General features: G+C 39.7%; 1 protein-coding gene and 1 long non-coding RNA gene across 3 annotated transcripts; both read right to left on the bottom strand.

The window, feature by feature from the left end:
- Positions 1-1,737: 1,737 nt before the first annotated feature.
- LOC148082147 (uncharacterized) lies at positions 1,738-13,204 on the bottom strand. 2 transcript variants are annotated; one of them, XR_015710913.1, is made up of 3 exons: positions 13,128-13,204; positions 3,588-3,736; positions 1,738-1,808 (listed from the first exon to the last, which is right to left on the bottom strand). It is a non-coding gene; the product is annotated as an uncharacterized LOC148082147 (long non-coding RNA). The 2 variants fall into 2 exon arrangements; XR_015710914.1 differs by lacking the exon at positions 1,738-1,808 and adding an exon at positions 1,881-2,077.
- Positions 13,205-18,509: 5,305 nt separating this feature from the next.
- On the bottom strand, positions 18,510-21,473 carry mc4r (melanocortin 4 receptor). The gene has a single exon (XM_087789257.1). It carries the CDS (start codon positions 21,365-21,367, stop codon positions 20,408-20,410), a length of 960 nt encoding a protein of 319 aa, XP_087645383.1. The 5' UTR covers positions 21,368-21,473; the 3' UTR covers positions 18,510-20,407.
- Positions 21,474-26,524: the final 5,051 nt, after the last annotated feature.

Here is a 26,524-nt window from a genome sequence, read left to right as displayed (position 1 = left end):
TAGTCCAGGCGAGATGTGACCAGAGAGTGGACCAGGACAGCAGTGCTGGAGGGGCTGAGGGAAGGACGGAGGCGTTTAATGTTTCGAAGACGGAAGTATGCTGAACGGGTGATGTTGTTGAAGTTAGCTTGGAAAGAAAGGGTTCTATCGAGGATGACGCCCAAGTTTTTCACCTGAGGGAAGGTAAGGTAAGGTAAGGTAAGGTAGAACTTTATTGATCTGAAATTGAAATTGTTTTTTTTCCAAATTATCCACAGCAAATACAGCAATTTTTCATAAAAAATAATCAAAATAAAATAAGAACAAGAACAAAGAGAAATAAAGAGAAAGAACAAGATGATACAATCCGTATCTACAAGTCTAAAGATAAAGATAAAGAACATGGATCAAAGAAAAATAACAAAGACAAAGGATACAAAGATTAACATAGAACAGAACATCATGATACTTTTACCCCACTCCTGCCCCCGAACTCACAATTGTACAATTTAATAGCCCGAGGAATGAATGAGTCCTTGAGTCTATTTGTTTTGCACCTGGGAAGGAGCATAAGGGAGTGAAGGAGGAGTTGTTGATGGTGAGGGTGGGACTCTTTGCTTTTGCAAGAGTGGGTTTTGAGCCGGTGAGAAGGAACTTCAGTTTTTCCATTGTTCAGTTTGAGAAAGTTTGAGAAAGTTTGAGGAGAAACAGGAATTCTGGATGGAGGGTGGAGGTGAGAGGTGGGAGTGGATTTGGGATGCAACTAAAGAACTTTAGAGAGAAAAGGGAGGTTGGAAATGGGACCAAGGTTAATGAAGATGTTGGGGTCTGAGCCTGGTTATTTGAGCATTGGTAGAAGAATTTGGAATCACTCATTATTCTGGTTATTATAGGAGCAGAGGGGAGGTGAAAACTAGAGAAAGGCTAAGAGTGGGTGTTCAGGAGGGATGGAATAGTGAGGAACGGATGAGGTCTATGAATATTCATATTTACAATGTTTGTATATTAAAAAAATTAAGGAGGGTATTGCAGTAGTCAACAGAGTAGAAATGTGGGGGAAGATAGTCCGGAGGGTGAAGGGAGTTTTTAATTAATGGAAAGAGAGTCCGAGTGTTGCCATCATTAGAAGCGATGAGACCTGTATAATATTGAGTTTTGGCGGAGTTGATGGAGTCCCTGTAGCGGAGGATATGGTGGTGAAACATTTTACTGTTGAACTGAGTTTCATTGAGTTAAATTAAAATCTCTGAACGATTTCACCAGGCTTTGGATTAAAATGTGACTGAAGCACCTCTTCATATGACTTGGGGTCCCCCGGGAAAAGCTGGATGATTAAGCTGGGGCGAGTGAAGTCTGGGCCTCCCTGTTATATATACAGTACACTACAAAAAATATCCGATGATGGGTTTTATGCGATGAGTAGAACTGGAAGAATATTTCATGTGAAGTGTGGCAATCTCAGTAACAGCGACCTGAACAGCTCCCAGGATGCTTTGCTACCAAGACAACCAATCACAGTTGTTGATCAGGGGGAGGATAAACCTGGGGAGGTCCACCTGCATCAAGGCTTCTTTCACCCACAATTGTCAACAACTAGTAGGGCTTGGAGTCCTGCCAATGAGACACATTCAGTCCTTTACATTAACTTAATAACTATAGCATGTGAGGTGCCAGAACATGTTGCACTATTGCTTTTTATTGTCGTATGTCTTGCTTTAGTACAAAGACCATCGTGTACATCTGGAAATGTATTTATGAGTCTATCTCAGTTTCTCCGGGCGTGAGGCAGGGGACACCCTGGACAGGACACCAGTCTGTCGCACTGTGGACTGTGGGAGACAAAGAAAAGTCACATATTTTTCCCATTATTTATTTGTTATTTTATTTTGCCACCACAGAAGATTTCCGTGTACATGGGTCATGAGGTGTCATAACAGATCTCTCCCTCATGCTTGACATGCACTTTTTTGTTGGTTGCTTTTCAATTATTTATTGATGCCTTTTTATACGTTTTGTAACTATTTATTTGTTTGTATTTATTTGATTGGTGTTATTTCTGCTGCACACAATATTTTCTCCTCCGGGATCAATAAAGTATCTATAAAAAAAAATTCAGATTAGGAACAGCACACAAGAAAACAAACATACTGTGCTTTTATCCTGGCACAGCTTTGAGGAAAGACACACATTCCTCAGCCAATCAGAGAAGCTCCAATAAAAAGATGGCAGTTTGTTCCCAAACTTCCTTCATAATAGTAAAAGAAATTAAAAAGCTAGATCAAGTTGTAGTATGAACTACAAGTCAAACTGTTTCAAAACTTTTTAAATAACATTTTTAATCGATTGAGAAAAAACCCAGCAATTATAACCTTGTTACACAATTCATGTCTTACTTATATACAGTATATTCAATTTAGGGAAAAAGGACCTAAAAAATAATATTAATATTGCTCTGAATGAGAACACAAAACAAAAATACAACTTATGCCAATAAGCAGCCACTTTAATACTTTAGGACGTGTGTTTGTGCTTTGAAATGCAGAAGAAAATGGAGTAAAGATGACAAGAACACCCCTTGCTGTGTAGATTAACCTAATAAAAATGGAACATATTACTTAATTTATGTTCTTAAATGAATCGAAAATGTATTGTTTATTTTTAAAGCCATTTGTTTATTGATTTTCCACATAAAACAACCAGTACAGTGTACAATGTCTTGTATTTTAAACTCATGGTTTTTACTGGATTACCTGATATAGTTGTGTAAAGATGCCGACTGACATTTTCAAGGTCGGTTTCACAGATTCAATAAAGATAAACTCACTTCGCCTCGTATCGAGCTCTTACTGTGATTTCTGTACGTGTGTGTCCGCATAAGTGTGTGTGCGAGTGTATGTGTGCGCGTACATGTGTGTGCGCGAGTGTATGTGTGCGCGTACATGTGTGTGCGCGAGTGTATGTGTGCGCGTACATGTGTGTGCGCGAGTGTGCAGAGTGACAATGTGTGATACAAGAGTTGAATACTGTAGAACGGTGAGTGCGTGTTATGTTTGTGTTAACTTCAGTAGTGGACTAATAGTCTTCACTAATGATAATAATCCAGATATTTCAGGAGCAGAGAAAAGTTAATTGAGCATCTGTCATTATCATCCATCTGTGAAGCAGCTCAGGCGTGTAAACAAATCATTATGGCGATGAGGTCATCACGACAAAATTAAAACGTGTTTTTCCATCTGCTAATTACAAACACACATGTACACACACTAACTTTACGAAGCAGTGTTTGTGACAGGAGCAACAACAATAATACTGTAGTTGTACTGTAATAGTTGCAGTGTCTAGTACTGGAGCAGTAAAGCTGTACAAAAAGTGGAACAAACTATAGATATGATTGTGGGTTTTTGTCTGACATTTGAATACATAATAATAATAATAATAATAATAATAATCTCTATTTATAGTGTATCTCAAGGCTTTTGAAAGGATAGACAACACAGTACAAAAGGGCTGAAATGTTTATATTCGCTTGTTTTCCATCTCAGTTATATGACTATTGAGTAACTGAGTAACTGTTGTTGGGAAAAGAATGAAGTCAATCTCGTCTGTACCTGCAGTTAATGTGATTCTGCATCATTCTCCCTCAAACCTCTTGATTACCGGTGGCGTCACGTTGACATGAGGACGAGAAGCTGCTGGGAAGATGAAATGAGGTTCGTGGATAAGCAAGTCGCCCCCCCCCCTACTCAGCTGAGATCTGCTGGAGGTGAAGGGATTTATAAGGTCATTTATTGGTAAAAAAATATATACATTGGTGTTTTCAATGGTTTTCATGTAAATATGACACACATTTTTTTCAGAAAATACAAAAAGACCTGAAATGCATGTAACATACCTTGTTAACTCAGATAAGCTGTTAGGAAAAACACCTTTGAATGTTTTATTTAAGATCAGCTGTAATTTATTCCAGTCTGTTTTCTTCCCAGGTTTGAAGTTTGTTCTCATCTCTCAGATAATCAAATACTCACTATGCATAAAAAGATGAAACTCAAACAGTTCAGAAACCCGACATTGTAGAACAAGCTTTTGTACGTGGTGCAGCCTACTCCCATCAGTATGTGTGAATGGCTGTCAAAGCGCTTTGTGACCCTGGTCTAGAAAGGCGCTATATAAATAGAGATTATTATTATTATTATTATTAAACTCTCTTTGCAAGTCAAATTGTTTCTGATCTCTGATGTCTATTCTTTAAGTTCACAGCTTAGTCAGATTCCAAACCTGTTACATAAATAATTCAATGTACAAATAAATAAAAGAGTCTTATTTTAATTGTCAAGGGTATGATATGACACTTAATGAATTTAATTGAAGTGAAATTCAGAGGTTCAAAAGTTGGTGCTACTTCCCTAATACTACGTGCTGTTTACCTACTTCCTTCCGGTGCATTTCCTGTCTGCACCTCAGTTTTTTTTTGTCACACGAGTTATTGGAATGCATTTAGTGTCAAGATACATAATTTCAAACTGCTTTTATTCCAGCCGGTCAAACACTGAAAACATGGATATGGGTCGTTCTATGGGTTGTTGTATTTCTAGTTACCATTGATACTCTTAAGCATTAATTATATAAACAATATTCATATTTAAATGTGTCATTATTATATTCAAATTCATTTTAATATTAACGACTGGCACATACTAAAAGGTGTAAGCAAAAGTAAATATTTCTCTGTGATTTTAGTTGTTAGCTTTCATTAACAAACCTCACCAAATCACCGTGAGTCTCTAGGCTCACATGTTTTATTCTCATGCATTCTCTAAATGTAAACATTAGTATTTATTTACCAGGTTAGTTTAAGTCACATATCAGTAGGCAAGGGAAGCATTATCATGCTGCAACATGTCATTTGAATGCAAGTCTTTTCAGAGTGGTGTTGTGTGCGGCTTGTGGAGAGGTTCTCTATTAAGGTTAACATTTCAATCAGATTTCACTTCTTAAGCTGCCCCACAGAAGGACTCAGAACAATCCACTATCACCTTCAATATAATGTTGTGTTTTGGGGAGATGGAATTATATATATATTATTGCAGGATCATTCTAGACCTGCACAGGATCTCTAACTGGCTGTGCAGTGGGGAAAAGTGTCCTCTGAGCTGAGGATTCCCATCTTCCACGGAACAGGAGAAGGACGATGCTGTAACAAGAATTTGCACATAATAACCACACAATTCTGAATCTAAATGTCAAAGTTAATTTTGCAAAACTAAAGTCAGAATACAGAATACATTTACTCTAAGAAGAATCAAATTCAAAACAATCAAGAAGGATGTTAAATGTATAAAGGCTTGATAAAAGATGTATTCCTCGATGTGTTTGTTAAATTAAAAACACAAAATGCCAAAAACAAAACAAAAAAGCCATACTGAGGATAAAAAACATTGTTCTCTTTTAGTCAGTAGTCCAACAAATTTATATTTAATGCATGTGTTTGGTATTTATTAAATAATCCAAATATCTCCAGGCTTATTTAGACAAGTAAATGAAATATTAACTACTAAACTAACTGATTTTCTTAATTGAAAAGATTGGATTAATACGAAACACTTACATTTTCTGGTAAAAGCTGCTGCCTTAACTTCAAAATACGTTCACTGTCAGCACCACCCAAAGCTGAATCTGCCTGCTGCGCTTTACCAATCAAAACACACTGTAGCATTAGTACACAAGTCGCCTCAGACCAACCAAGAACCTCCACTAAACTCAGACGAGGAGAAACAACTCTCAGGATCACTCTCATTAAACTTTGGACAAAGTTTCAAATCATTTAGCTCATCCTTTGCCTGTCCAGACCTAGGATGACCTTTCATTCTTTCTTCTCTCATCAAGACCAGTTTCTCCCGCTCAGCATCAAGTTTAGCAGTTTCCAAATCAGTTTTCTTTTTTTTTTCACCCTTCAGTGGTAACAAAAGCAACTCGTTCTGCTGCTCAAAAGTTAAACCAAGTGAAACTGCACCTCCCTGATAGTCTGTCTCCAAAACGTTAATATCAAATAATGTATCCCTCAAACTATTTTTTATAACAGCCTTTGCTCTCTTTACATCTCCAAGATCAACTTTGTAGTAATCTGCGATTAACTGCTTTTTAGTGCAAAGCTTCAAATCACTTTCATATGGTGACTCCTCCACTACTTCATCCATGATCACAAACAAAAGCCCCCCAGACGGTTAAGTGATACCCAATAATGTACACCAACACAAAGCTGAAGATATCCCGCTGATGCACTGATGAGACCTGATTTTTTAGGTTTCAGGACAACCCCCATCTTGTTACAACTGTCTCTAGGCCACAACAAATAAGAGGGAACCAAGACGGGAGTAAACTGAAGGAATGATTAATTTAAGCAAAGATGAGTATATAATACTGAACACAAAAAAATATTAGCGAAACCAAGGTGGAGACAGGAGCCAGCAGCAACCGATCGACCAGCCAGGTGAGCAGGAAGACTGAGAGCTTGCAGGACTTGGGCAGGCAGGTTGCAGCCTTGAAACCTGCACAGAGGGAAGAGGCGGCAGCAGGAATGCCAATTGGGCCATTCAGTATCTGGTGTGACCACCATTTGCTTCACGCAGTGCAACACATCTCCTTCGCATACAGTTGATCTGGTTGTGGATTGTGGCTTGTGGAATGTTGGTCCACTCCTCTTCAATGGCTGTGCGAGTTGCTGGATCGTGGCAGGAACTGGAAAAAGCTGTTATACGTCGAACACAAACATGCTCAATGGGTGACATGTCCGGTCAGTATGCTGGCCATGCAAGAACTGGGATGTTTTCATCTTCCAAGAATTGCGGATCTTTGCAAAATGGTGCCGTGCATTATCATGCTGCAACATGAGGTGAGGTTCTTGGATGAATGGCTCAACAATTGGCCTCAGGATCTAGTCACAGTATCTCTTTGCATTCACAATGTTATCAAAATGCACCTGTGTTCTTCGTCCATAACATACACCTGCCCATACCATAACCACCATGGGCCACTCGACTGACTACACTGACATCAGAAAACCACTCACCCACACGACGCCACACTGTCGCTGTCTGCCATCTGCCCTGAACAGAGAAATCCGTGAAGAGAAGACCTCTCCAATATGCCAGACGCCATTGATTGTAAACATTTGGCCACTCAAATAAATAGGGAACGAGAAACAACTATTGAATGACTTTGGACTCAGAGAAATGAGAATGAGGTTAGACGCCGTGAGATTGAGAGCATAGACAGATACTCTTTAACTTTTATCAGGCCATTAAACATAAGTTCATGCTTTAGTAACAGTTTATTATGAGACAAACAAGACTTATGTAGCGTATTGAAAATACTCTTTAGTACCCAAAAAGCCTAGATGTTGCAAGTTCAATTTACAGCTCGCCCACTCTCTGGGTAATTTCATTCACTCTTCTCAGCCCCAACACCATGGGGAGAAGTGGAGGAGAGAACTTTTATCCATCTTAAACAGGTAATAGTCACATATTTTTAAGTGTTTATGTCTTTGTGTTAATATGACTCATTGCTGAGTCCTCTTACTCGGCTCATTTTTGTGAATAAAGGCAACGCTTCAGCGTGAAAAAAAAAGCTGCTGTTACTGTTTGCTCTCCGTTTATTAGACATCCACTGTTGTCATGGGAACCTCAGCGGGAGAGTTTGGATCTGGGTAGAGTGTAGAACGTCAGGCAGCAGAGTTCAATTCAAATAACAGAATCCTTAATGGATTCAAGGACTTATATTATCATTTACTAGAAATGGGGCAGAGTGTGTTTCTGACCATCGAAGCCAATAATTAAAACTTATGAAACAATAATAACATCAATAAGAAAAAGTAAAAAATGTTCCTAAACCCGAAGCAGGAAACAACACAATGTACATTTTTTTTATTATTACAGGAACTTTTTTTTTTTTTTTTTACTCTTGGATAATCAATAACTTATTATTGAGATGCCACTGAAACAGTTATTTCTTCAGCGCGATATCACAGATTCTACAAAAGGGTTGTTGTACTGCCATTTGCTGACACCAAAAGAAGCGGCGCTGTTGGACCCGTTCTTTTGCACCCACTGCTTTGCCGCTACCTGTGATGCGTCACAGAGCGGCGCTATTTTCTCCGGTCTCTGGTCCGTTATGTACTGCTACCTCCAACGTAGCACTTGCAAGAAGCCGAGGAAACTGCAGATTTGCGCGAGTCGTCATCAGTCGTACTGGGGCTCAGATGATGACGAAGATGGCGGCAGTGTGGAGAATATGGAATTTCAGGCCACCAGAGATGTATTCGCCAAGCAACAGACATCTGCCTCAGCATGGCGACAGGAGTGGCCCAGGATACAGGCATAGTAATGGGGTTGTTGGTTGTGACTCAGTGTAATTTTTGGCTGAAACTCATACAAATGTCGGAGAAGCCTCCTCAATAGTCCTGTGACAACCTCAGGCCTGTTTGGTTCTGTGGTCGACTCCATCACGCACAAGTTCGAGAGTCAGATGAAGGAGTTAGTGACCCTTCATAATAGCATGCCCCGCATGACCCCTATCCTCGCAGGGACTCAGGACACTGCAACTCCAGCTAATGGAGAACAGCGGGAACCTGGTAGTTATATGAGAGGCTGGAACAGACGTGCTTTTCGCCGACCCCACCAGCCCTTGACTTCAGCGGTGAGGGGCAGAAAACAGCAGAGGACCTAGTATCCCTCAGGTGGACACGTCGTCATTTAGGACCGTCATTTCGACCTCCGATAGCACGTCTGAAACATCGGTCACAAGCATTTAAGTAAGTAAGTAATGGTTACTACAACAGTAGTAGGGATTTTCTCTTTGATCAATATAATTTTGTCAATGGAAATCTCGACAAAGCATTGCTTCATGAGAAAACATGGGTGATTGGAGCAGCAGGACATGAGAGAGAATTTATTGTGTCACACAACACTTTGTGATTTTTCTTATTTGTTGTTACCAGTTTCCGAATGTAATCAGATCTTGTAGTTTCCACCATCTCATTTCATGAATACATCAGATCCCTGGGGTGAAGTCTGTGCACCTCAAGTTAAGTGGACTTCCAGACACGCCCAGTCTTTCGACAAAGTCTCTTCAGACTAAGGAGATCTTCATTTTTCCAAGGGCACCGTTTATACTGAGTTCAATTTAACAGGTGCCACTTGGGCCAGTATTTCAACACAATGATTAGTGAAACAGTGAATCAAATTGTCCACGTTAAGGCAGTCATTGAAGAAAAGAGGGTCAGACATAGTCGATCCTTTTTGTTGCAAGACAAATACTATACTACTCTTCTTGCACAGCCTTCCGAAGAAGAGTGTGTCGCCATCAAAACTCAAAGATTATGTGGCAGTGATATAAGCATGCACGTTGGCATTGATGGAAAATCACCAGGCACACATACTATGGTGGCTCGTTTCCTGCAGGGCTCTCTTAGACTGCATGGGTTGTTGCTTCCAGTGGTTCTGTCTGTTGTGTCGGACAGACTGTGATGAACCTTATACTGGAGGTGGGACCGGCTCAAGGCTTATTCAACATTCTTGTTCTCTCCTTGTCCAAGTACATTTTTTGTGACTTTAAACCAATTTTTATCTCTGATTCCTATTGAGTTTGAGCCCAAATTCCTTATCTTAACCTATCAATAGTGAAATAAGATTTTCTTAAAATTGTAAATCTGACTCACAAGCCATGAACCTCATGCAGAATCATGAGAGAATAATCATAGAATCACCAGAAATCAGTGGCGGGCCGTGCATTTCACACCTAGGCCTTCTCTGGTGTCCGACATGAACTAATCCACCTCTTAATGCCATCATTATGACTCCACTGCTATAGAAACCATCAATATTACACAGAAATGCTGTATAACAGGGCGTTGCATCACAGAAAGGTATCTCAAGTATCAAGAAAGAATTTCATTACTAAAGCAAGAAACCCAATTAAGACAATTCAACAAGTATATTTTCACTGTAGCCACAGCTGCCATACATACATCATCTCCAGCAGAAAAATCCATATTAACCTAATTAAATGACAAAATTATTAAAACGTTTAAATAAAATGCATTACTCACCAAAACTACTGATTATTCGTAAGCAAAGTCCATCCTCCCTTCTTTCCTCAAGAAGAGTTCAATAACTCTGTTGTACAGTTTATCTGTGCGTTTCAGTTCCAACAATAAGTCCCTTTCTATCGCCATGGAGGCTAATGCTGAAAGTCTAGTCTGTCCAGTCGTGTTTCTGGAGTAAGTTTTTATTCGCTTCAGGGCGGAGAATGTCCGCTCAACAGAAGCAGTGGACACCGGGATGGTCACCGCCAAACATGTCAATGTGTACAGCTGCGCCATGCTCTCACCCAGATTTTTGTTCTGAAGGAAATCAAGGAGATCAGTGGGACTTTTCCCTTCAAAATCAGTCATGGCATACATTACGGTCAGTTCTGTTTTCAGCCGGGACAGATCGAACAATGTTCCGTGACTCTGCGTTAAGCTGGAGAAGGCTGTGTGCGGGAATTTTTTTCTGGTATGTCTTGAACTGCTGGGGGTTGAGGAGGGACAGAAACATCAATTGTTCGTGGTCTTGAAATCTATTCCGTATCTGGCAAATAATGTTGTCCAGAACGTTGCTGTGCATCAAAAACGGCGACTCTCTCGCTCAATGGTGTCACAAAACTCCTTCACCCTTGCCAGTCAGAATTGTACATCCAATGTTTTGCTCTTAAGTATTGCAAAAAGCACATCTGAATGCTCAAAAATGCCATTAAATGTGAGAAGCAAAAAACAAAACTCAAAATCATCCAGACGTGCATTAAATCCATCAGCAGAATGCAAAGAGTCCTCGTCGTACTCATCGTGATTTTCCAGTATGTGGTCAAACAGCTCCTTTAGGGCATCTCTCTTCTCAAACACTGTGCTGACCAATCTCGATGTTTATTGCCACCGCGTTGGTGCCACACGAGGAAGACGCCGCCGGCAAATATCATCCAGTAGTTGCTCGCGCTTAGGGGATCTGGAGAAAAATGCAGCCAGGCCATTGAGGTGGGCAAAAAAAAGATCTTGCATTCTTTCAGCTTTGAGGCCCCTTGAGTCAGTACCAGATTCAGTCGATGTGCATGGCAGTGTATGAATAAGGCAATAGGAGCCCTCTCCTTAACTTTAGCCTGCACCCTATTTAATCCAAATGGCATGACTGCTGCGCCATCGTAACACTGTGCCACAACTTTATCCAGACATTCATATTCCTCCAGGAAACCGACAATAAGAGCAGCAATGTCATCAGCCCCTTTCCACTAGTTACATCTTCAAAACAGACAAACCACTCCTTGACACCTGAGTCCGTCACATAACGCAGGACCAGTGCGAGCTGCGCTGCATTACTCGCGTCTGTCGTCTCGTCCACCATAACAGCGACAAACGGTGCTTGATTAATCTCCCTTTTTATCTCTTTTCCAGTCACTTCACCAATAGCACTAATCAGGTCATTTTGTATTTTGCCTGACGTCCCACAAAACACTTTATTAGTGGTCAGGTGGTAATGCAAGTCCGTGTTGTTTTCAGCAAGGAAAGAAAGAAGCTCCAAATAGTTACCTCTATTTGTGGATCCCGCGCTTTCATCGTGCCCTCTAAATGAAAGTTCCTATCTACCCAAAAATATGACACAATCTATCAGTCTTTTCAAGATTTCCCTATTTTTCTTCACCTTTTCGTTGTGGAGCTCCGTTTCCCTGTGCACTTGTTCGTTGAGCTGTAGATCCACTCGGTTTTCCCCAAAAGTTTTCAAAAGCACCGTTGCTTGTAAGTGTCCGGCCGTGCTGCGGTGTCTCCCTGCTGCCTTGGTTAGACAACTCAAGTTTGCAAACCCACTGTGGCTCCAAACACCAAGTCGATCAGTTGCAAATAACAGACATTCCCAGCAATACAATTTGCAGGGATCCTCGGAGGCTGTGATACCCTGCCAAGGGTACCGCTCGTAGTTGCTGACTTGAAAGTGGCGGACAAACCCTTTTCCCGGCTGGGACAGACTTGCTAGCTTCGGAGTCTGCCGACCGTTCTTCACAATGTCCAGTTTTTCTGGAAAAGTCCGTCTTGAAAATGTTTTTGTGAGCATAAGTGCGACCAAATCAATTTATTCTCCTCCGTCAGCCATTGTGGGTTGTTAAAAAAGCTATGAAATCCACTCGCAAAATATTTTAGTTTGTGCCGCTAGCTATAGATGCTTTGCTGGCTCTGACTAGTATTTCTCTGACCATCCAAACAAAGAACGTGAAAATGCCGACGTCACTGGACGCCTGCTAGATGGCCTCGGTGTTGCCAACTCGAAATCTGATTGGTTAAAGCAACGGCGTCATTGCCACTTACTTTAAACTACAGACGCCAGCACTATTGATTCTGAAGGCGTCAAGGCAGATTTTTGACCCTGGCAACAAATGATGGCTGAAATATGATTGGATAAAAGATCTAAAATAAACATACACCAGTTGAAGCAGTGCAACCAAGAGAAAAGCTATGAAATGAAGAGAAAGACTATTGGAAATAATTGAATACATATTCATGGCAAAAATATATTAAAACACAAGTCAGTGATTCTGTCTGATAGTGTTTAGGCCAGCAGAGAAGGCCTTGCTGGCCCTGACAGCCCACCACTGCCAGAAATGTAAATTGTAAGTGAGTCAGTAACAGAACTTTTAGAATCATGACAGGCACAGGTCAATGGTTGGTGAAGTCGAAAAATAATGTCTAGAGTCACATGAGTCATGACAGTCACTGAGAAAAGACTCATAAGGGAATCAAGAGACTAGAGATGAAAACAGAACCTCATCAAGCACCGACAGAGAATCGATTTAAAAAAAAAAAAACGTAAAAAAGAAGACTCACACTTGTGAAAACTGGAGTATTTCGTTTGACGATCATGAAAGACTTTCGAGTCATGACCTCGAGAGCTGTTATGCAATTCATGAAATAAACACAAGGAATCATTAATAAAATCATGGTACATGAATAACAAGTGAATCATCCAGTCATCAAGTGATCATCACTAAAATAATTGTAAACACTTGAGAATCATGGATGAATCACACAAGATTAAATTGCAATCAAGCTTAGTAAAACAAATGTGACTCACAATGGAACATCAGAGAAAGATTGAGAATCCTTGTCAAACAAGAGATTTGTGAGAGGAGTCAGGAACGTTCTCTTGACTCACATTGTTTGTTGTGTTTGTGTTCACTTCAGGGTCTCTAAATGTAAATGTAAGTGCTTCTTTCTTAGTCAATGGCGATGACTCACTCTGTGGACCTTTGAATAAAAGCATTCAGCTGAAGGTGAGTAAACATCTGATACCTTTTATCTTTTACCATCTTTTACAAACCTAACTGTTACTTTTTTTTTTTTTTTTTACCAGGTTTTGTAAGTAATATTTATTTGTATAGCGCTTTTCCAGACCAGGTCACAAAGCGCTTAAACAAACAAAACAATACTCAAAAAAGTATATACACTTTGTATGTGAATTTTCAAAGAGATGTAGGCAGCTACAATAAATCCCAGGTATTTGTAACTAGACAACGCCTCAATTGCATGTCCTTGGGAATTTAGAATATTCGGATTTAACACAATCTTTTTGGAATTTGAAAAAAACACAAGTTTGGTTTTATCAGCATTGAGAACAAGCTTCAGTAGACACAGCTAAGACTCTTTTTGATCAAAACCACTTTGCATGTATGAAAAAGCCTTATTGAGAGCAAGGATGCATGGTCCACAGTATCAAAGGCTTTAGATAGATCAATGAAGAGAGATATTGTAGAGCCGTGGTGTCAAACTCGAAAATTAAAAATTAGGACAAGGTCGCGGGCCAAACTCAATATACACTGTATATTGAAAAATTGCAATGCAATTCAGCATGTTTTCTTTTGAGATAAGTAATGTTAAACGTTTTCAATAAACACATTTCATTTTTGCTTAAACATTGAATGCAGAACCAGCATGAACATATAAAAATAACATTTAACCTTTGAAATGTAGGCTTAAATATTTTTAAACAGCTGACCTTTTCTTTCCATAAACAGGCAGATTTCGTCACCCAGCTCAAACCATCTCTTCAGTACTTTTCCCCGGCTAAGCCATCTCACCTCTGTGCGTGTTCTGAACCAAAGTTCTCCAGAAAGGACTCGAACTGGCTGTGATTTAAACCTTTGGCTCTAATTAAGTGAACTACTCATGCTATGGCGCTCATAATATGATCCATTTTCAAGACTTTGCCACACAAGGCTTCCTGATGTGTGATGCAGTTGTAAACGGTCAGCTCACCTCCATGATTCTCCCATATCTTCTCCCGAATCCTACCCACCAATCCACTCTTCTGACCACACACCGAGGTGCATCATCCGTCATCAGTCCCACAAGTTTATACCAAGGCGGCCTCATTTCATTGAAACATTTGGATACCTCCTCAAAGATGTCTTTGTCAGTGGTTGTGCCACACATGGAATTAAATCCTAATAGTTCCTATGTGAAGTAAAGTTTTGAACCCACTCCACGGATGAAAATTGACAACTGGGCAATATCTGATGTGTCGCTGCTCTAGTCCACAGCAAGTGAATATGCCACAAAATCTTTTTCCCTTTTCCATCAGCTGTTCTTGTAGATTGGTGGCAAGCTCACATGCCCGCACATCTTTATAAACTCTCCCCCATTAAAGGGGCAGATCTGCTGTCACAACGAAATTAGCCTTTTCAGCACTCACTTTGGTAAAATAGTTTGCCTTGAAGCCAGACTTCTTTTCCTCTCTTTCACCTTCTGGATATTTTGCTTTTCTTCCAGATCATTATACTTGTCTTTTTGTTTTTCTTTCATAGTGTCGTCGTATTATATTCTTTCATTATACACACGTTTGCTCCACACTCGAGACAAACAGGTTTGTCCTTTACGATGATGAACATACTGTATTTTCTGCCTCCCACCTGTCTCGAAACCTCCTCTTTTCTCACTTTCGTCTAGCCATTTTCCGTGAGGGGTGGAATAAATTTGCGTGAGGTGACTCAGAGCTTTACTAATGCGTTGTAACACAGAGGAGGGGGTGTCAGTATACGGTGTGGGAAACATGCGTTCCATTAGCGCGTACCATTATTAAGGCTTTCCAGGGAAACTTTTTGTTCATCATTAAAACGGTCAAAACAGGAGTCCGTTCCGGTCGCTCCAACACGCCATCACTTCCTGTTCCCGGGTCTTAATACTTCGCTTTGTGGAGAAAAATGGTCAATGCAGAGTGTCATGGGTCGTTTATTCGCCGCTTCAAGTCAAACAAAATACAAGCTTTCCGATCGATCGGTCGCACTTCTCCCGGCGACTGTTCCGGTCAATAGCCCCGGGAGAAAAGGTCCCGAGCTGTAGAAACATCGCGATATTTAAGGCAAATTTCCCGCCCAGGGGGTCGACTTTTCCGGGGCAAATGGTTCTTTCCAGTTGCCTGTGTCTCGATCACCCGCAGAGCGAACTTCCTAACTTGTCCTCTTGCAATCTATGATTCAAATGTTCTCGAGTGGGGGCCTCCATCTTTCAGCCCCCCCCCCCTCCTGGCTGTGTCCCGCTTCTTTGATCCACGACCCAAGGTGTAAAAAACGCAGACAGACGTTTTTTAAATAACCAGTGTCATGTCTCTGAATCTGTTTCAAGCTTGTCTTGAAACAGTGTAAATTAGTCTGAGTGAAATGTTGATTGTGAATGTGTATGAGTTGATTGAGTGTGTATTCAAACGTGTAAGCTCTTAGATGAAGCGAGTTATTTATACTTTATATTTTGATTATCTTTTGGCATTAATTTAAGTATGGTGTATACGTACTGTATAGTGTATAATAATTTTTAATCTAACATCATCATCTCAAAATCAGGGCGTTTTCCACAAGTGGAAAATCGGTAACCACAGGACACAATTATTGTAACAGAATGACTATGATTAAAAGTTATCTTAATTTTAGGAGACATGATTAATCATTTTTCTCTTATCTTTCATAAAATAGCAACTAGAAAAGACGCTATGTCACCGGCTTTATAAATAAAGTTGTGTATTTTGAATGAGATGGAAATTAGCATTGTGTTAAATCTGGTGCAGCCATCTTATTAATGTAACTGCACATTGTCCTTTTAAATAAACTGAAACTGAAAGTAATGCACATGCACACATGGATCGCTGATCGACAGAGTTTGACATGTGTGTTGTAGAGCATCATCTATCATGTACTATCATGTAATTTGAATTCATGGGAGCAGTAGTTGCACAATGACTTTTCGGAACCCTGATTGATACACAGATAATATTTGATGATTAGGGACACAATTTTACCAGGGATTCGAGCACTTTTGATAACACTGAGAGGTTTGAGAGTGGTCTGTAATTAATCAAAATTTTGGGATCCCCTCCTTTAAGTAGGCGTAGAACAAAAGCAGAGATAAGAAAGATGTGTCAATGGTTCCGCTATTAAATTTGCTGCTCATTTTAAAAACCTTGAGGGATCCGGACAAGATGGTTTTCTGGGGTTCAAATGCTTTAAGGCTTTGTGAACCGTTACAACAGTAAAATGGACAAGATTCAAAGTGGGGTGTACATCACTAGCATTGTTATCCAAGTTTATAGATTTCACTGCAGAATGTGTAGCAGAATTGAACAAAAACCCAGAAGAAATAAAATGCTGAATAAAAAACATTTCAACCTTGAGCATCATAACAGCAATGGAGTCTTTTACTATAATCACTTACATCATTGGGAAAAACACCAGAATATTTGAAAGGGACATTAGTATAAGTTAGATCAATAAGGGAAGACTTCTCGGGACATTTTAGGTTTGGTATGGTGGAGGATGTAATTGTGTCAGATGTAAAGAATCACACTGTGCTTTAAATGCATAAGACACAGGCGTAAACCAAACCCAGTTAACATCACCAAACTCAACAATTTCCTTATACTGCAATTGTGACAGACTTTTCACAAGTGTGGACAATCAGTTACCTTTTGCACATTTTTCTGCTTTCATTCCGCTCCCGAATGTCGGCCATGTTGACTCTAGGAGAAGTATGATTGTATTTTCGACTGAATCAGACTCTCGTTGACTCACATTCCAAGCAGCTTTTTCGACCTTGACAGAAATAAAATGATAGTTCCTCCAAAATTCAAACTTCACTTCATTTTCAACTCCCTCGCATGTCGACCATGAGTTTGAATCATTTTTAATCCGTTCCTTTTTTAGACTTATAGACAAAAAACGTACATGCATTTTAATAAGAGAATGCCGCCTAGTTGAAGAAAACATTCAAATACCTACATACTGCTCGTCTTTAATGTTCATCTTGCATTTAAACCTTGACGAGAAGAATTGTTCAGGAATATAGTATACATTTAACGCTCGTTTCTGAAAGAATATTAAATACCAAAGCAGTAGACCTTGTGCAAGACGGACATTACAGACGAGCAGTATGGAGGTATTTGGGTTTTTAAGTGTTTTTTTTGGAGGAAATTCGTCAACTGGGCGATCAGTCTTTTATTAATCTGGACATTTTACCAATCTGAGCGGATTACTCGGAAAATCATTCCAACCCTCAGCCGACATGAGGGTGGGGAGAAAATGAGTGATTTTTGGATGAACATGACTATAAGGAGTCTCACGAACATCTGTGTGAATCCTTGTGATCCAGCAACAGCAGGGTGACAAAATTCAACCTTCAACGCATAAACAGCAAAGCAAACTCTCCACAATTTAAGTTCTTTTCTGATCTAAAAAGAGAAAAAGAAAACAACCATTTGCACGCATAACATTTTTTTATGACACAAAAGTAACTCATTGACATTGTCAAATTAGTAAGGAATAGATTGACTCCATATCATCAGAGTGCCTTAATGTTCTGCATCAGGACTTGATCTAGAATCAGGAGAATGTGAACGTTTTTAAACCCCGACAAGATCGATTCAATATTCAGGATTCATTTAAGTAAGAATATATATGACAAAAGGAAAAAGTGTGAGTTCAAATAAAAGTCCTGATCAGAGATAATTATTTCCAGTGGGGTTAACAGCAGGATTAAGTCCATTATGAAAAGCTAAATCATTAGGTAGAACACTAGTAGAACATCAGTATTGTCTTTGTGTTCAATAAAAAGGACGTTTGTTTGTCATCTAGGACCTGACATCTGTAATACAGGATTGTACATTTGTAAGCTGATTGCACCCATCTTTTTCAACAAAGTCTTTTCTGACCAAATTGTCTAGTAGGAGAATATAGTTTGATTAGAGTTATCGGGACAAGAACAGAACCTTGTGGGACACCAAAGCAGACCTCATTGTGTCTCGATGAGAGGTGGTTAAGTACTAGTTTCTCCTGGAAGCATATAGATCAACACTCTTTCTCAAATAGATGAGCTCCAAGTGTAAAAAAAACAAGAGGCGTGACATGATATATCTGACTTTATTCAACAATCTTTGCTGTGGTGACACACGCGTACAGAAACACGCACAATTGCATGTAAATTCACAGTAAGGTTTTGTGCTTGCAGAAGCACTTGCAGTGCAGAGGGACTCGACCACAATTACAGTGTTTGGCCAGCGTGCTTCTCTTAGGGCAGAGGAAAAAAGCAGCACGACATACTGCAACAGAAATTAATGCTCCCACAGTTAACTTGATCCTGTCGTCATAGTGACAAAACTCAAAACCAATTGTGTAGCAGAAAGAAACAGCTCCGAAGTGTGGCGAAGATTATGTTCCAGAGTGAATGGAGTCACGGTCACGGTGTCTGAAAAAGTTTTGTTCCAAAAGTTCTAAAAAACATTTATCATATTTTTTACTGGAGTTAGAGATAAACCAGCAGTGAAATAGGTAACCAGTTATTGAGCAGGTAAAACAGCAGCTTAATAATGGTGGTTGGGGCTACTGAGATGCTTTAAAACCACTAAGTTCTAGAGTGATTGGACTTGAAATACTTGCATACTGTTAGTTTTAAGGAAGAGTGGAACATTCCAAAATTATTTTTGGGGTCTTTCTAACTTGTATTTGTTGGAGGTTTAGTATATCACTTGTCTTGACTTTTGATTGTCGCTGTTGAACTTCTTTATTTTGACTCGAACAAAATTGTTAAAACTCATTTTCTTCCATTTTTTTCGTCTTCGTACGTGTAAAAGATCATTGTAGCGTCATGAAAATCGTTATTGAGCAGCACCCTTTCAAGTTGTTTTACATTCACAAGAAACCATATTTAGACCACAAAAACACCATCAGGCTAAAGCTAGCACGATTAATACGTGTTCTGGATTTTAAGTGCAAAATCAGCAAAATTGCGTCTTTTATGTATCAGTTGCTGTCAAGGCTTATACAATAACAGGATAACAGCGACTCACTGTAGCTAGCTGATGAGTACAAGTTCTTCAGGCATTTAGCTCTTAGCTTGTGTATAAAACCATAATAAACATGATACGCCTCTCAGTCCGCTAACTCACTGTCAACTTCATTTTGTTGTGATCCTCACTACTTTAGATCAACCTGTCGCACGGACACGTAAACACACAGGGAACAGTGGATTTGATTCAAACAGCGCGAGAGATTCTCTTTAATGAGACCATCTGGACCGAACATCCCTGCGAGCTGCTGTTGAGTCAGTCAACTAGAGCTGGGAGGTCAGAGTTCGATTCAGAACGATGACTAACCTGCACCGAATCAGACTAGTGAGGAGACGGAGTTTCAAACACACACGAGACCCGCCGCGAGCACGATTGTTTCAACTAGCTGACCACTAACTCGTCGACCCGAAGTCGCTGCTTTCATTATAATATTGCTTGTGCGGTAGAGTTTAGTCAACACAAATATTTTTTTAATGATTAGATGGGTCAGAAAAGGACTTGCTATTGTACAAGTCAGGATTTTAATTCGTAATGTCAAAGTATGATCATGTATAAATGGTTCTAATGTATTAACATATGTAGTTTGTATTTATTCTTAATTTACATTTTCACACTTATTTACTTTTTCCCTCCTTTTTTGTATGTACTTTTTCGAGTATATATTAATCCCTCAAAACATTTGTTGTCATGAAAAAACTCATATATACAAGAATAAAATTGCAGCTTATTCAGCTTAACAAAAGTCACGGCCTAATGACAAATGTCCTTTTTTAGGGGGATTTTCTCGTCTTTCTTTTTGCTTGACGGCCCCTAACAACATTCACAGAATTTAATGTGGCCCTTGAAGAATTATAATTGCCCGCCCCTGCTCTAGCAGGACCATCCACTGGTCAAAGTGGACAACAACTCAACTGCAGGTTCAGAATCACAAGGTTTCAGTAGTTAAGTCAAGGGATTAGTTCCACCTTCTCATTCACGCATGTGCTACCCGTTTATAGTTGAACCAGGAACCCCCCTGCACGACGATGTTAGACGCACAGGACCACGTGTGAACAGCAGAAGATCTCCTTGAAGGTCTTCCTCATCTCCTGGCTGCGAAAGGCATAGATGATGGGGTCGATGACTGAGTTGCACATGATGAGGATGAGGTACATGTTGAAGTGCGACATGAAGCAGTTGCAGTACGGGTTCCGGGGACAGGAGATCATCAAGATGAGATGGAGGAAGAAGGGCGCCCAGCAGACCACGAACACGCCGAGCAGGATGGTGAGGGTGATGGCGCCCTTCATGTTGGCCCGCTGCTGGATGGGGGCGTTGCCCGGCAGCGCCGCGATCCTCTTCATGTGCAGGCGAGCCAGCATAAACATGTGCACGTACAGCGACGCCATCAGCACCAGCATGGTGAAGAACATGGTGATGAGGCAGATGAGGACCGTGGTGCTCTCGGAGTAGATGATGAAGAGCACGCCCGAGACGATGCAGCAGGTCCAGATGGCCAGGATGACCAGCAGGGCGCGCCGCAGAGTCACGATGTTGTGGTACCTCAAGGCGTAGAAGATGGTGATATAGCGGTCCACGGCGATGGCCAGCAAGCTGCAGATGGACGCCAGCAGAGAGCTGCAGATCATGGAGTCAAAGACGTTGTCCATGCTCTTGGTCAGAGTACCCGAGATGATCAGGCTGCCCCCGTTGATGAGCGCGATCACGATGGTCTCCGAGGCGTTGGAGACGCTGACCAGCATGTCCGCCACGGCCAGGCTGCATATGAAGAGGTACATGGGCGAGTGAAGGTTCTTGTTCTTGACAATGGCCGCCACCACCAGGATGTTCTCCAGCAGGCTGATAATGCCCAGAGTCAGGAACACCTGGGTGGAGATCGGCAGCTGGTCGTAACATCCCGACGACGAGTCCCTTTCAAGGTCCTCTCTGCCCGCGGCGGTCCATTGTTTCTCGCTCTCGTCTTCCATCGGCGGAGCGGTGACGTCCATGATCTCTTCTTCCAGATATTGATGGTTGCTCAACCAATCTCAGGCTTGGACGCACATGAGGGAGATCCTGGAGAGGAGACTTCTGTTTTCTTTTGGCTGTGAAAGTTGAAGCGCGGCAGAGAGGCAGGCAGCGGGGAGAGAGTGCTTTGTGATGGAGTGAGGAGAGAAGACTTCAGCAAGGTCTGCCCCTCCTCTTGCTCTCTCTCTCACGGACCCACGTTTGCCACGTTTGTTACCGAGAAACCAGCGACAAGAGAGAAAGGATGAAAAGATGAATGAATGATGAATGGATTTGTCCATTAGCCTAGTATTAAAGTGTTTTAGGTGTTCCTTTCCACCTGTTTGCTGACTCTTGTGCCCTGTAATGTGCTGCCATTTTAGATGTTGTGTGTGTCAACTTTTGAACACTTGTGTGTGTCAACTTTTGAACACTGTTGTGTGTCAACTTTAGAACATTGTTGTGTGTCATCAACTTTAGAACACTGCTGTGTGTGTTCACTTTAAAACACTGTTGTGTGTTGACTTTAGAACACTGTTGTGTGTCATCAACTCTAAAACACTGTTGTGTGTCATCAACTTAAGAACACTGTTGTGTGTCATCAACTTTAGAACACTGTTGTGTGTGTTCACTTTAAAACACTGCTGTGTGTTCACTTTAGAACACTGTTGTGTGTGTCAACTTTAGAATACTGTTGTGTGTCATAAAATTTAGAACACTGTTTTGTGTGTCAACTTTAGAACACTATTGTGTGTGTCAATCAGAACACTGTTGTGTGTGTCAACTTTAGAACACTATTGTGTGTGTCATCTTTAAAACACTGTTGTATGTGTCAACTTTAGAACAATATTGTGTGTGTCAACTTTAGAACACTGTCGTGTCATTAACTTTCAAACACCGTGTGTGTCATTACTTTAGAACACTTTTGTGTGGTCAAACACTATTGTGTGTCAACTTTAGAACACTATTGTGTGTGTCAACATTATAACACTATTGTGTGTGTCAACATTATAACACTATTGTGTGTGTCAACTTTAGAACACTATTGTGTGTGTCAACAGTATAACACTATTGTGTGTGTCAACATTAGAACACTGTCGTGTCATTAACTTTCGAACAGTGTTGTGTGTCATCAACTTTAGAACACTGTCATGTGTGTCAACTTTAGAACACTATTGTGTGTGTCAACTTTAGAACACTGTTGTATGTGTTCACTTTAAAACACTGTTGTGTGTCAACTTAAGAACACTGTTGTGTGTGTCAACTTAAGAACACTGTTGTGTGTGTCAACTTTAGAACACTTGTGTGTGTCAACTTTAGAAAACTGTTGTGTGTGTCAACCTAAGAACACTGTTGTGTGTGTCAACTTTAGAACACTGTTGTGTGTGTAGACTTAAGAACATTGTTGTGTGTGTCAACTTAAGAACACTGTTGTGTGTGTCAACTTTAGAAAACTATTGAGTGTTTCAACTGTAGAACATTGTTGTGTGTGTTCAGTTTAAAACACTGCTGTGTGTTCATTTTAGAACACTGTTGTGTGTGTGTCAACTTTAGAACACTGTTGTGTGTGTCAACTTTAGAATACTGTTGTGTGTCATAAACTTTAGAACTGCTTGACGATTTGATTGACATGCAGAGCAGCTCATCTAATCTATCTTTTAACTATAATAAGAATACACACGTGTGTTGAGCAGGTGAGCCACAGATTCTAACTAGACAAGGCTCTCACAAGTGACGATGATGTAAAGTTCAAGTTTCTGTTTGATTCTCGTTAAACTTCATCTGAAGAGGTTTTAAATAAGTCTCTATGAATATAGTGTTCTTGATCATAACCGTGGGTGTAACATTTACACCGGAGCTCGTCTCAACTCATTTATAATAGTGTGATTCATTTTAGAAATGTTTAAAAAATGTGCGAATATAAACTATTAATCCAGTTTGATTTCATGTTTTAAATGGTTTTGGGTTTTTTTCATTATCACAGAGAGAGGAATCTCAGGTTTCGTGGTCCATTTAAATATGATTGACATGTTTAAATGATGGCTTTGGTGTTGAGCAAATTTGATGAAGGTAGATTTCTGGATATAGGATATTCGACAGACTGCTACATGCCCCAAGAGAGCTCACTGAAAGCGGCCGATAGAACTGCCAGGAGTCGCTGACACTCCAGCATCACGTCTGTTAGGGACCGTCAATGAATTTTTACTTTGACAAACGTTAACATATAAAAAATATATTAAATAAAAGGTTTTGAGTGATGCATAGTAAAAACAATGAATACATATTTTAAATATGATTTATTTCTATGATTTCAGAATGATTTTGAGAGATTTTATCCAAACATCTGGAAGCTATTGAGAAAAAACACCAATATTTACATAAAAATATTTATTTAAATTATCTTGAGACATGAACAGTTAAAACAATGATTGCATATTAAGAATATGATTTAGTTATTTGATCTTAAAACAGTTTTTAATGGATTTTATCTCAACATCTTGAAGCTATTGAGAAAAAACACTAATATTTACAAACAAATATTTATTTATACTTTTGATAGGTTCATAGTAAAAACAATGAATACATATTAATAATATGATTTAGTTCTATGATTGACTTTCTGGAACTCCTGTGTTGTTCTCAGTATTATCTTGACCTTTAAAGTATATATTTTATTGAGTATTGTTTTGATTGTTTAAGTGCTTTGTGACCCTGGTCTGGAAAAGCGCTCTATAAATAACAATTACTTACTTACTTACTTACTTATAAATATCATAAATTCCAGTGGTTAGCGTTGATCAAAACAAAGGTCTCTGAAGTTGTTGAAGTTTACCTTAAAATTGGAAAAATCATATATAATACAATACAATACCAACCAAGTTAACAGACTTCTGGTCAAGATAAAACATAAACACTTTGAACTCGGGGATAAACCTATATCGTTACTTGCTCGACAACTGAGAGGAATCTTAGTTTTATAGTAAAAAACTCTGTGAAGATCTTGAAACAAATAAAAAAAAGTATTTAATGTACCAGAAACTTCTAGTTTGGCCCTAATTTGTTATAATCATTTATTCACCCCCTCAAAACTCAATTCGGTTTTTATAGCTTGGATGAAAAAGGGACTTATTTCTGTTGCAGACTTGTATATTGACAATGTTTTTGCATCATTTGCCCAACTACAGCAGAAATGTTCTCTTCCTATGTCGCATTTCTTCCGCTATCTACAAGTAAGGAACTTTGTAAAAAATAACATCTCAAATTATGAAGTTTACTCCCCCTTGATCAGCTTGAATCACTCATAGCGATTAAACCTGGAAGCAAGCGATTAGTTTCTCTGTTTGTGAAGTTTTTTGATAAGTACGTGGCTCCACCTACTGACCGTCAGAGGGTCTTGTGGGAAAATGACTGAGGAAATGTGGTCTAAATGTCTTAATAAAATCTTGTTCAATAGATTCCAGGCACCAACTGATACAATTCAATGTCATACACAGACTTCATTACTCCAGAGAAAAACTACACTCCTTTTATCCATCCACATCCCCAATATGCGTCAAATGCAAACAATCAGTGGGAACTTTAGCTCACATGTTTTTCTTCTGCTGTAGACTAGCTTAGTTTTGGGAAGAAATATTTCATATTTTTTCTGCAGTTTTGGGGAGGAATTTGGCTCCTGATCCCGGGACAGCCATTTTGGGTTGCTCACAACAACTGGAGCATTTCAATTATTATGAGACGAAGGCAATTTTGTTTGGAATGGTTTTAGCGAAAAAAGTTGTTCTTCAGTGCTGGAACAAAGAAGTACCTCCTAGTTAATATGTGGCTTATGGAACTTTCAAAGACTCTTTGTATAGAGGCAATCCGCTATGAATGGACAGGAAAAGCAGACAAGTTTCGACGCATATGGCAGCCTTTCTTGGACTATATTTCGGCACAAAGAATGGACTCCTAAAAGGTTTTTGTTTTTTTTTTGTTTTGAGGGGGGTGGGGTGATGTTGTTTCTGTTTCTGTTCTTGTTTGTGTGTTTTGTCTTGTTCTCTGAAAAATCAAAATAAAATAATACAAAAAAAAATCAGTTTTTTCCAACTGATATCGGTAATACTTTCCCTATATATTGTATAAACCATTTCTTTGTGTTTGAATGAATGTAAATGTATGTCTACAAATAATCAAAATCCATCTCCATGTGTAAATGGTACTTGGTTTAGAGGAACAACATGTGCTGTGCACAGCTGATGTTTTCTTCAACAGTAGAACAGAAGCAATATTATTTGTGTCGTCACATATGCATGAAAAATTACCTTTCGTAATCTTTGTTGATGCCGATTTTTCCTTTCACCATGGAGTATACAGCCAGCTGTATAGTAGTTCATTATTCTTTGTCCATCACACTGCATGTGAGGGCAAAAGAGTGAAGAAGGCTCTCCATAACCTGATAAAAACAAAGGATTGTTCAAATGGTGACAAATAGGATTTAACGTGACTTGCATAGATATATACGCTGTATATAACTACTGTTTCATAACAAACTAATGGAAGATTTATTTTTAAAAGCACATTTGTATACCTCCCCCGCAAGTGAGCACAGTTAGACGTGGTGGATCAGGATGTTGCGCCCCTTCATCTGAGATAGAATCATCGAAACAACCACCTCACTGTCCTTTTTTTTCCCAGAGTAAGGATGACTGCAAATAAGGATGATATAAATGATACAGATGTGACAAATAGTACTCTATAAGTTTATGATAATCAGGTTTAAACTTGGTGGCAACACACACAATAATAATGATTCCATCTGTCATTTGAAATGACTCATTATATCTTCTAAAACAAACCTGTACGTCTTTGAGTCTGTGATTCAGCTTTTCGGCTGTTTTGTGCTTCTCAATCTTGGGTGTGGTTGGATTTTTTTGGTGGATTGAAATACTTAGACTTAAATTTTGAGTACCCAGCTGAGCTTTCTCGCTTCTGCCACTGTTCAGTTTGGTCATCACTAGACTTGCCAGAACAATTGTCAAAGACCTGCTCAGGAAAATCATGTTGCATAATATGCTCGATATATCTTCCTTGCATTGACTCAAATATATCCGAAACAAACTCAGCTGTTCGCAAGTATCGCTTCTTTTAGAGGACAGAATGCTTTGTATTGCTTTCTGAAC

This window comes from Callionymus lyra, chromosome 4 (genome assembly GCF_982586985.1).
Source record: "Callionymus lyra chromosome 4, fCalLyr1.hap1.1, whole genome shotgun sequence".
In the NCBI taxonomy this organism is placed as follows: Eukaryota; Metazoa; Chordata; class Actinopteri; order Syngnathiformes; family Callionymidae; genus Callionymus; species Callionymus lyra.
The sequence above is the reverse complement of the archived record's forward strand: the minus strand, read 5'-3'. Positions and strand labels throughout refer to the sequence as shown.

Excerpts from the sequence above, each read along its gene's own strand:
- mc4r (XM_087789257.1), bottom strand. The coding sequence starts at position 21,367 with ATGGACGTCACCGCTCCGCCGATGGAAGACGAGAGCGAGAAACAATGG.